The following is a 12,022-nucleotide window of genomic DNA, read 5'->3' as shown; positions in this document are numbered from 1 at the left end:
ATAGCTCCCTTCAACTACAGCTGAGAGAAGTTTTCCACTTTTTAGAAAAAAAAGTTTTTAATGTTTTCTTTATTGGGGCACCTGGATGTCTCAGTTAAGTTCTTAACTTTGGCTCAGGTCATGATCTCATGATTGGCGGGTTCAAGCTCCACACTGGGCTCTGTGCTGACAGCTTGGAGCCTGAAGCCTGCTTCAGATTCTGTGTCTCTCCCTCTCTCTGCCCCTCCCTTGCTCGTGCTCTGTCTCTCTCTCACTCTCTCGCAATATTAAATAAACCAATTAAAAAATTTTTAATGTTTTATTATTTTTCGAGGGAGAGAGAGCACAAACAGGGGAGGGGCAGAGAGACGGGGAAACAAAAGATCCACAGCAGCAAACCCAATGCAGGGCTCGAACTCACAAACTGAATTCACAAACCTAGAGAACATGATCTGAGCCGAAGTCGGACACTCAACTGACTGAGCCATTCAGGTGCCCCCTAAAGTCCCCCACTGTTAAGCGCCATGAAATTAGATTAGACCCACCCAGAAAATGCAAGGTAGGTAATCTCTTCATCTCGAAGTTCATACCCTTAGTCATATTTGTGAAGTCCCTTTTGCCATGTAAGGTAACATATTTATAGGTTCTGAACATTGTGTACAGTTATCTTTGGGGGCCTTTATACAGCCTATCACAATTTTTATCTTCTCTTTCTTTTCTTTCTCTCTCTCAAAAAATAAATTCAACGTGGCTGGTCATTTCCAAAATATATGATACAGCCAGGGCTCAGTCTCACGGGAAGGTAATAAAGGTTCAGTAAATTTAGATTCACCCAAAAGATCCCTGTCCCTAAATGACTGACCAACTAGCGTGACAACAAACCTTAAACTCACCCCACAAGCACATCATAATTAGATTTAATATCTTCATTGAGTCATTATCTTTAAAATGCCATTATATCTAAATGCCCATCTAGGGATAATGAACATCATCAAATATCTGTTTTGTGCTAAGAAATTTAATAACTTTGATCTCCTTGAATCTTGTAAGGGTCCCTGATGTACAGCAAATGACTGCTAAAGAGGTCAAGTTCAATGACCAGAGCCACAGATCTGAGGAGGGGCAGAACCAATCGAGTTAGCCGGCCTCACCCAAGTTTCCCTGTCACGCCACACTTCCTTCCATACACTAGGCAGAAAGGAAAACAAGAAAAGAGAAAGGAAAACATATATGTAAGCTTTAATACATTTTTCGGTGTTATCTAATACTGGTGTGATATGTACAAATATGCTCATTTAACTGCATAGACCAGTATCCTGAAAGTGTAAAACATGGGTCACGCTAGTTTTGAGGTTGTTTGAGGGAATTTAAAAAGAGAAGGCGAAGGACGTCAGTTCCATAGAGGGCCAGCCTTCCTAAGCCCAGAAGAGGCAGGCTTGAGGGGTTGGTTCTGCTTTCGGCAGGGTCAGAGCTGCAGGAGGGGGCGTCAGAGGCCGGTGGAAGACACCAGGCGCCAGGATGAAACAAAATCTATTCCTGGATAGTGTCTACAGCTGCACCCAAGACACTGAGTATCACATAGCCCTCGACTAGACTTCCTACTTCCTTTCATTTTCAGTAATTCTTTCATTTTCTCTTCTTTTCCACACAATATGAGAGCTCACAGAGTTTCTATACTAGACTGCAGCCTGAATCAGGGTATGTGAAAGCTGAAGAAATCCAAAGAAGACTCTTCTCTATGCCAAATGACTACATGAAGAGAGTCGGCTTAGGTTAATTCACATATTTTGGTCAGAAATTCACTTGTCAGAATACATTTGTCAGAAATTCCAGAAACATCACATGTGGCCCATAATGTATACAAATAACTCTTTTTTTCTTAGGTTCTGAATCTCAGGGTTTAGTATAAATCTCTTTATTACAAAAATAAAATCTCAGAAATTGTACCTTCAGGATAGTGGGACCAATATGACTTATTTCCACGTGGTTGTGGGTTTCTCCCTGAGTGTTTTAAAATTTACCCAAGTATAATCTTGTTCTCTATTAATTTCTGGTCTTTAAATTTTTTAATGCTTATTTATTTTTGAGAAAGAGAGAGACAGAGTGTGAACAGGCGACAGGCAGAGAGAGAGGGAAACACTGAATCAGAAGCAGGCTCCAAGTTCTGATCTATCAGCACAGAGCCTGACGTGGGGCTTGGACCCATGAACTATAAGATCATGACCTGAGCTGAAGCCAGGTGCTTAACTGACAGAGCCACCCAGGTTCCCCTAACTTCTGATCTTTTTATATGAAGATTTAAGTCTCAAATAATGGGAGGAAAACACCAATAAAATTACTTGAATCACCTGAAGAGGAGGGAAACAGAAAAACTGATCTGTGACCCAACTCAATCTTTACAATAGATAGGACCGCTCTGTATGGGCACAGAATTGCCTCTAAGCCGTTTTCACAGTTCTTAGCATCTTTATATCTCTACATGAACTCTACCCGCACATTGCCCCTTCCCACCCCCCCCCCCCAGTCCTCTGAGCACTTGCATGGACAAAAACCAACCTGAAAGGTACATAAAAGAACAAACCCCTGTCTCCCAGCAGCTTTGACTTTTACTCTGGCACTCACTTCCAGCAAGGTAATGCTCAGCAAAGCTTCCGAATTGTTAAACACAGCTTTTGAGTTTCAGGTAACCATTACTGCTGCGAGCTTAACAAAATTCAGGGAATTGTCACCAAGGCTACTGAACTCAAAGAGCTGGGTGGGGGAGATGAAAGGATGCATGAAAGGCTTGCTTGAGACTGACCGATGCGGTGGTCTCCTTTTTTTTTTTTTTTTTTGCTTCCCATCCACATAGACCGTATAAACACATACGATAAAAGAGTGGGAACTAATATTCTAGATATGTTCACTTCTTGACATCTGGCCACAGTTTTTTCTAAGAGCTCTCCAGACTGTAGAGATCTGATCCCCTGAGAATGTGCTCTGCTGGGCTCCGTCTCTGACCCAGTCCTGCATCCCGGGAGGGTTTGGCAGTTCAGAAGAAATCCCCGGCACACAATGGGAATAAGAAGATATTAAGTCTAGGGAGACCCACTTCTGGGCACCATTTGCTGCACTGGAGATGCATGGGGTAGAGGAGCTGGATTAAAGCACAAACAAGGAAGCAGAGCTCCTTTTCATCAGAACCCAGACGGGGTGAAGAGAGGCTGAAATAAAAGGTTTGAAGAGTAAAGGACAGGAGCTGAGGGAGTGTCCCTTGAGCGGTGCAGTAGGAGTCGGGTCACTGTGAAGCATGAAGGGGCTGCCATGTAATCAGGGACTTGGGGAGAAGAGAAGGGACCCGGAAGAAGGGTTATGTGAAAAGTGGTGAGTGAAGGAAGGACAAAGAGGCAGAGGCGGCATAGCTTAGGGCAGCCATCCTGAGAGTAGCGTAGACTCCAGCAGAAATTTGTGATTTTCAGAGCAACTCAACCCCCTGGAGGTGGACTGGGAGGGCTTGTTCAAGGGCAGTTATCTTTAGCTGTGGAAATCAGAGTTTCCAGCATTTTCCAGATTTAGCAGCTCCCGTTGGCAAGAGATTTAGAGTGGAGGCGAGTTCCCTGGAAACCTGGGTAAGAACAGAGGAGGGTTTGTGGACCAGGCCACCAGACAAGATTGAGGGAGGTCTTCCTTAAGGACCAAAGGTGGTTGGGGCGCCTGGGTGGCTCAGTCAGTTAAGTGTCTGGCTTCGGCTCAGGTCATGATCTCACGGTTTGAGCTCCAAGTTGGACTCTGTGCTGACAGCTAGCTCAGAGTTGGAGCCTGCTTCAGATTCTGTGTCTCCCTCTTTCTGTGACCCTCCCCTGCTTGTGCTGTCTCTCTCTGTCTCTCAAAAATAAGTAAATAAAAAACATTAAAAAAAAAAAAAAGAACCAAAGGTGGCCTGTATGCCATTTATGTTCAAGAGATGGAAGGTCAGATATTGTGGTTGGAAACGTGAAGCTTCACAGGTGGGGATCTTGGCAGGCAGAGATGTTAATGAGGGTGAAATCCAGACCATGTCTAAACTGGCGAGTAGATAATGCGGGATGATGTGAATGCTACAAGAATAACTTTGGGCAAAGAAATGTGATCAGTGGTGACTTTGAATCTAAGAAGTTGATAGGAACAAAATGAGTGGGAAGAAGCAGCATGAGGCAGGTATTGCTAGGCTGGAGATAGGGACCATGAGGTCCTGGGCTAAGGAACTGAAATAGGTCATGAATAAGAGGGTAACAGAATAAGAATAGAGGTAGAAAGAGCCAGCCCTCCAAGCAGAAGAATGCCCCAGGAGTGACCTTGGGGTATGAGAAGTACTGGAACTCTTCCTTTATGCCTTGTGGTTGGTTAGAGGATGTGGTCTTCACCGCTGGGATTGTGAGAGATGTCGTGTCACTGGGAAGATCCAGTTCCCTTAATGTGAGTAGGTGAAGGAAGGGTGGAGAGATGACTCAAGGGTGTAGAAGACTTTGTTCTTAGTAGGATTAAAGTTCCAAAAAGATCCATGGAAGTGTTTAGAATAATAGTTTTCAATCTTGGCTGCACAATAGAATAGTTCTAAAAGAAAAACTCCAGGGTGCCTGGGTGGCTCAGTCGGTTAAGCCTCCGGCTTCGGCTCAGGGCAGATCTCACGTTCATGGGTTCGAGCTCTGCGTCAGGCTCTGTGCTGACAGCTAGCTCAGAGCCTGGAGCCTGCTTCCGGTTCTGTGTCTCCTCTCTCTACCCCTCCCCCTCTCATGCTCTGTCTCAAAAATAAATAAAAAATTAAAAAAAAATAAAAAAAATAAAAGAAAAACTCTAATACCCAGACTAATTAGATCATTGCCTTTGGGTTGGGACCCCAGAGCAAGTCTTTTTTCTTTTTTTTTAAAGTTTATTTCGAGAGAGAGACCACTGGAGGGGCAGAGGGAGAGAGAGAGAGTATCCTAAGCAGGCTCTGCACTGAATAAATGATGGAGCTGGATGTGGAACCCCCTGTGGGCCTTGAACCCACAAACCGTAAGATCATAATCTGAGCCGAAATCAAGAGCAGGATGCTTAACCAACTAAACCACCCAGGCACCCTCGGAGTAAGTCTTTTTGAAAGGTCCCCAACTGATCCCTATGTGCCTGGGATGGAGAACTCCTGATTAGGAAGGGCGTGAGTGGGGAGAGGGTGGCCCTACATGTAGCAGAAGAAGGGGTTTGGAAAGGGCGATGCAGAAGAGAGTAGTTATGGGCAACGATGTTAGAGAAGCAGAGAGACAGCAGAGACTGCTGGGAGCACTTGCAGGAAAGGTGCCAAGAAGGCAGAATTCAGGTGAGAAAGGGCCTTTCTGAAAATCAGCCCCAAGGTTCCAATTCAAGCGTCAGTGTTAGCAGTAGTGCTGGGGTTGAACTAATTGTCTCTTCAGTATGTTGGATAGACCCCTTACCTATAACTAGGATTTTGGTATTTCTGCATTATTAAAAGGCCATGAGGTGTAAGAAAGCCTCATCCATTATTCATATTTATTTCAGGCTAAGTGCTGGATCCCCAGATACTGAGAATTCATAAATGTCTATTTGGAAAGCACTGCCCATGATTCAAACTGCTCTTGGGTTGTTTTTACTGCCTAATCCTGTTTGTCAGTTTCTTTCAGTGTTGACCATTTGCATCTCTTTCTACTAATTAAAACAATTAAAATTGTTTTTATTGAATTATTACTTTTTTTGGCATGGATTTGTGTGTTTCTGTTGGGGAAAAAGGTCAAGAAAGGTCCTACATATAAGAACTATGTGTATGAATATAAAATATGTATATCAAACATTTCAGATATGATGCAGATCTTCCTTGGTATGCTTTTGACAATGTTGTTTCTTGGAATTGTTAAAAGATTTGCATTAATCAGATCCCATGGCTGCCCTACAGTTTTCCCTGTGAAAGAATTTAAGCCTAGGATGATTTCCACCCTGACAGTGCCTTAGAAGTATCACATCTGCAATGAATATAAAAGAAATAACCATAAGCTTCACACTACAGCTGCGTGTTCACATAATTTATTCAACATCAGAAACTCCTACAAGGTCAGCCATCAAAAACATATCTTGTGTTTCATTCCCTCCATGGACCCAACCTGCAACACTCAGTTTTCATGACCCAGAACTACTTTCTGGATGGAAACTCCAGAAAAAAATACTTTGATATTTAGGAAAAAAAAATCTTCCCCCGGTTTTTCCCTTGACACATTTTTCTCCCACTCCTCCTTTTCCTCCCCTGGGTGCTCATCCTTTGATAGCTCTTTGCTGATTACCCTTCCTCACCTCCTAGGTTCTAGGGTGTGGCTCTTCCAGCAACCGCTTCAGGGGCGGAGCCTAGACTGCAGGTCCCCGCCCCCAGGTATAAAGCCTGCTCTCTCCACTCAATAGCTGTGTGACCTAGAGCAAATTACTTAATTGTTCTGTGCCCGGAATTAAACATCTGAAAAAATGGGATTAATGGTATCTTACAGGGTTGTTGAAGATTAATTGAGTTAAAAAACATTTAGAATCATGCCCAACCCATAGGAAGTACTCAGTAATGTGTGTTACTTTTAACAATGTTGCTTAACGTTATCTCTCTGCTCTCCCTTGATAGTAGATCGCAGGGATGACAAATATCAGTATAATAGAGTCAGTTCCAGAGTCTCTAATTCAGGATCTGCTCTCTGTCCAGAGATCCACACCCACATTCCTAACTGTCCCTTGGGCCTCTTTGTCCTGATGTCTAATTCATACCTCTAACTCAATATTCCATAAGCAAAGTCACCAGGGCCACACCCCAAAGTTCCCTGCCCCCCTGGGTGTGTTACTGAGGGGCAGACTGGATCTTCTGCTCCAATCAGTGCTGGTGACCAGGTCTGACAGGTCTTACTTGAACAGGACCTTCCACACCTGTTCCCCGTTCCTCACTCCTCTGCTATCAGCCCAGATCTACCATGCTTTTCTTCTCGACTCTAGCTTTCCACTGATGTCAGACTAATATATATATATTTTTAAGTTTTAGTTATCTTGAGAGAAAGAGAGAGGGTGAGAGAGAGAGAGAGAGAGAGAGCAGGGAAGGAAGGATAGAGACAGAGAGAATTGCAAGCAAGCTCCACACTGTCAGCACAGAGCCTGACGTGGGGCTCAATCTCATGGTTGGTGAGATCATGACCTGAGTGGAAATCACCCGAATCGACTGAGCCACCCAGGCACCCCTCTGGACTCATATCTCTAACATATATTTCTGATCATGTCTTTTCTAGGTTTAAATCTCTCCACTCTCTCTCCAGTAACTCAAGACACTGAATTTCAACTCCTCTCTCTGGCAGTTGAGGTCCATCTCAGTAAAACTCTTATGTGTCATTCAAGGCTTACTGGAAATAACATGCTAGTATGGAGTCAGTATTTACTGTTCTGTGTTTCTTCACACTGTTCCCTGCACTTAGAATGTTTGTATTTTTTTCCCATTATGCTGGTCCAAACCTACCTTCCGTTTGGGTCAAATTTAAATGTTAGCGCCTTTTCAAATCTCAAAATTATATCATCCCCCTCTCTCCTGAACTCCCACAGAACCTACATTCATCTTTGGCATTCATCAGACTCAGACTTGTCTCCCAGTCCTTGGCAGACTTCTTTTATCCCTCCTTCCAGATCATAACTTCTTCAAAGGCACTTACGATATCCTTGAAAGCTTCAAATGGGATAAAATGAATTGCGATAATAGCACCAGGAATTAAGCTCATTTATTCTGCAAAGCAGCAGCCTGTTGTCAAATGCTAACCCTCTTCCTCACAGTCCTCATAAAAAGAATGGGAAAGCATATAAATGAAGTGGCACACAAGAGGAACATACAGGGTGAGCAATTACGCCAATTCCTTTTATAGGAAGCACACAGCTGAGATAAACATGGAGGCAGATTAGTTACCATCCACGTCTCGTTGCCAAATTCTCCTATTTCTTCTAAATTTTTCATTAAAGGAAATCAAGGAAGGTAAACAAAAATAGCCCTTGGGAGGAATCAGCAAAATGGAAACCACTCATTTATCAGCACGGCCTCAGAGAAATGTCCTTTTTTTTTTTTTAATGGCATCTTTTGGGCCCAGATACTTGTGTCCGCGCGCTGTGGTGCACAAACGCTTACATATCTTTTCTGCGCGGGCGCCGCCACACCAAACCTTGGCTTCAGTGCCAAGGTAAAGAAGGAGGGCAGACAGGAGCTATTTACCTTCAGGGCATCCTGGGTGTCATCTAGACAGTAGACTCGAACACTGTACTCCAGAGACGAGCAACAGAGTGGCCCAAAGATGGCTAGCTTCAGGCGCTTGGCGGCAGCTTTGGTGGTGGACTGCCCGACCAGGGCGTAGGTGCTTAGGTTCTCTGTGAGGAGGTGGCAAGCCTCTGCATCCAGCTGTATGTAGCAGGGGGTAGTGAAGTTTTCCTCCCCAACCACAACCACGTCCTGCAGGACAAGAAGGAAGGAGTCGTGGTTGAGCTGTGCGTCCTGCTGGCCGCCGTGATAGAGCAGGACCTCTTCTGCTAAGTTTTGCTCATCCTTTTCTCTGTTTGTTTGTTTTTGTTTTTGTCATTTGCAGGCTTTAATACAGCACTTCTTCCATTCCTAATCATTCTCTCCCTTACGTCCCCTTGCCTTCAGTATTCTTTGTTTAGATGGTCCTCCATTTAACAGCTTTGATCTGAGAATCTACCTTACTGGAATCAACATCAAATTCCAAAAGAAATCCATGAGTTATCCTCCTAATTTCAGTGTATCTGAGATTCTTATTCATTTCTGATAATTTAATGTTTTATTTATTTGTTTATTGAGAATTTAATGTTTTACTCTCTAAGTTTCTTATTGATTCCAAAAGTACTGTTTTCTTTCATGTCATTATAGTATAATAAGTTTTCCCCCCAAAATCTAGGAGTTTGAAAAGATTTAGAGAGATTAAGGAATTCTGCAATACCATTCTACCACGTTCTTCCAAAGTTACCACCAATTACTTTTCAAAGAAACACATTGCTTTTCCTCAGTAACCTGGGCTGTTGGACTCCACAGAAAGTAAAATATGGCAAACTCAATGCCTTTATGACACTCTTTCTGGCTAAACAGCCTATTCTTTTAGTTTTTGAAAATATTTAGCAAGAAATAAAAGTTAATGGACGTGATGAATATTGTTAAAACAGTTACTGACTCAACCAAGTTTTGATTTATCTGAACGACTCAGGCCATGGAAGAAATCATCTGAAAGGCCAAGTGTGGGACTCGTAAACTCAGGGTCAAAAACTACATGCCTCCCAGGGCAGCCAGGTATTAGGAAGGCAGGTAGGACAGAAGACAATAGGGAGTGGAGGCGACTGGGGTAAAGCAGAGCATAAGCCTGTCTAAAAACCTCGGTTTCCACTTGGTCCTGCCAATCACAGCTATGCAGGAACTGCAGGCCCAGTGAGAAAACGGCCTTGTGTTTTTCAAGAGAAACTGGAAGTTCACATTTTTATGTGAAAATTTCCAACTTTTAATTAATTCAAATTTAAAAGAAAATTTCATGCGGGTGAAATAAATTACATGCATGGGCATGATTCTGCCTCTGCATTAGGCTACTTAATCTTCACAGAGGCAGGAACTAGATCTGCTTTGATTCCCACTGTGGCTCCGTGGGCCTGGCTCATGGTGAGCAAACGGTTATTTGCCCAAAAAATGGATGACTGTGTCATCATAAATAAAGTCTCAAAGATACGAAAGAAGTAGCCACCTCAGGTGGTTGTTTCTTAGTTAGATCTTGCAACATCATCTGAGCTATAGTAGGAGCTGGGTCTAATTCGGTCCATGAAATTATTTCTCCACCCGAACCTGTACTCTAACATGAAGCTTACACTGAACTGGCAAAGAGAGAAATTCAGCACTTTCAGGTTTATTTTAGCTGTGAAAAGACACCTGGAAAGAAGGGCTTTTTAAAATTTTTTTCTTCTCCAGCAAGGTGAGGGTAAGCCTCAAATATCATCCAATGAAGCATGTTCCAGAAAGCCTCCAGTAAGACAGCTGAGAATAACGAGGCTCCCAGTCCCGGCCACAGGTGTAAGAGCGTATTCTCAAGGACTGCCCTCTTTGATCTGCTTGTCTCTTTATTTCATGTTATTGTTCTTGCTACTGTTGTTATTACTCAAGTCCATAAACAGACAGTAAGTAGAGAGTTGTGCCAACAACTCAGGATCACTTGAGATTAAGACTTTGGGATGTTTTTAAGATAAATTATTTCAAGTTTAAATGGAATTGAGGTTAGATCTGGTTGAGCCTGGTCATAACTTAACATAAAGTTTACCCCTAGACTTCAGTCGTGGACTTTCAGCCCTCTGATGGAGAGTGATCACGCCATGTGGCCAAGGGAGCATGTCCACAGAAAGGATATTACAGTAATCTCTGGGAGGCCCTTCTAACTCAAATACTACTTTCTCCTAAAATGCTAAAGGCTTAAATCTGAATCTTCACGTACATTATTTTTGAAAAATTTTTTCCTAAAAGAAAAATACCATAAGTAATCACAAAGTATATAATGTCTATAGACTGGATATTTTGTAATGATTACACAAAAATACAGAGGTAGCTTTCAAAACTATTAGATGCTTTTTGGATATATTCCTGAAATATGCTTTCCTAAGAATATTTGAAAATGTAATGCTTAATCTGGCTATTTCCAACAACAGATACTGTCTTTTCAAGGGATAATAATGAAACTATGCAAACTTTTTTTTTTTAAGGTATTAGGTATAAAATCTTCATGGTAAATATAACGAATTCTTTTGTATGTAACTTTAGGTGCTAATTGAAGGGTTCTGTTAAAAAAAACGAAATCTGTTTAAGGCATTGTCCTTGTCCTTATGATGACAACAGACATAGAGAGCCAAGTTGCCACAGGTGTTCTTTATTCTAGTGGAGCTTAAGAGGTGCACTGTTTTTGTTTTCCCAAGTTAAGTTCAGAAGAACTATATTCTGGGTATATGTGTACAATGCCTACCATTTTCTGATCCATTTGCAATGTTTCTCTATCTGCAAATTTAAATATAGATATATTTCCTTTCCCAACACATTGTATGTATGTTCTTAGGGGGACTTGTGTAAGACCCTCAAGTGTACTTCCTTCGAAGTTAGCTAATGCTTGGCCATCATTTTCATTGTGCCTACTGATCAGTAGCTACAGCATTCAGGAACTGGTCTCTCCTTCTTCCTTCCTTCTCACACTCTCTGCCCTCTCTTTCTCTTTTTGAGTATGAGCTAAAATTCCATTCATGTTCTGCTTTAGAAACAAAAGCTTTCCCATAACTACTCCAGTTTATCTAAATGATTTGCTCTTGTGTTCCATCTTTATCCCAAAAGAAGCTCACCTCCCACTGTCCCTGTGCTGCCTGGTTCTTGAGCTGTATCTTCCAGTCCTCAGTGTTGGGATCCGCGCAGTGATGCATGGTGAGGATGACGGGGCGGGTCAGCAGGGCACCTGGGGGCCCACAGCTCACCACAGGGGTCAAGAGTGTCTGAGTGTCTTCCATGGATGGCCTAGGAGAAGAGCAGAGATTGCATCCATGACATTTCCATAGCACGCATGTACTATGTATTTGCTGAGATTTTAGATATGAAGTTGTACAATTTGTTTCTTTTTGGGATTTTTTTGGGGGGGGGAGGGTGGAGAGGCAGAATTAAATGGGAAGACATATCCTTTATACCAATGCTTTCATCTTCAAGACTGGAGATATTTATAATAAAAGTGAATCTGCCGGTAGCTCTTTGATCCCCTTTCCCCAGACACAGACCTGTCTTTGGTAATTTCTTCTGAATTCATGCACAGATACATTGCGGATGGAACAAGAAAGAATAGAGTCCTTATAAGGTTACACAGCCATCTTTTCTTTTCTTTTTACTTTTTTTAATTAAAAAAATTAAGTTTATTTATTTGAGAGAGAGAGAGAGAATGGGGCCTGGGAAGGGAGAAGAGGTGAAGCTCAAAGCAGGCTCTGTGCTGTTAGCTTGGAGCTCAATGTGGGGCTCAAGACCAGGAAC

General features: G+C 42.6%; 1 protein-coding gene across 3 annotated transcripts in view; it reads right to left on the bottom strand.

Annotated features, from left to right (window-relative positions):
- Positions 1-12,022, bottom strand: part of UNC5C (unc-5 netrin receptor C) — a 353,514-nt gene that overhangs the window by 17,830 nt on the left and 323,662 nt on the right. For all 3 annotated transcript variants that reach the window (XM_029943063.1, XM_029943072.1, XM_029943081.1), the window contains 2 exons: positions 11,353-11,521; positions 8,201-8,434 (listed from right to left, as the gene is read on the bottom strand). In XM_029943063.1, the coding sequence (XP_029798923.1) occupies positions 8,201-8,434; positions 11,353-11,521 (403 nt within the window). The remainder of the gene's footprint in view (positions 1-8,200; positions 8,435-11,352; positions 11,522-12,022) is intronic.

This window comes from Suricata suricatta, chromosome 1 (assembly GCF_006229205.1).
Source record: "Suricata suricatta isolate VVHF042 chromosome 1, meerkat_22Aug2017_6uvM2_HiC, whole genome shotgun sequence".
Lineage (NCBI taxonomy): Eukaryota > Metazoa > Chordata > Mammalia > Carnivora > Herpestidae > Suricata > Suricata suricatta.
The sequence above is the reverse complement of the archived record's forward strand: the minus strand, read 5'-3'. Positions and strand labels throughout refer to the sequence as shown.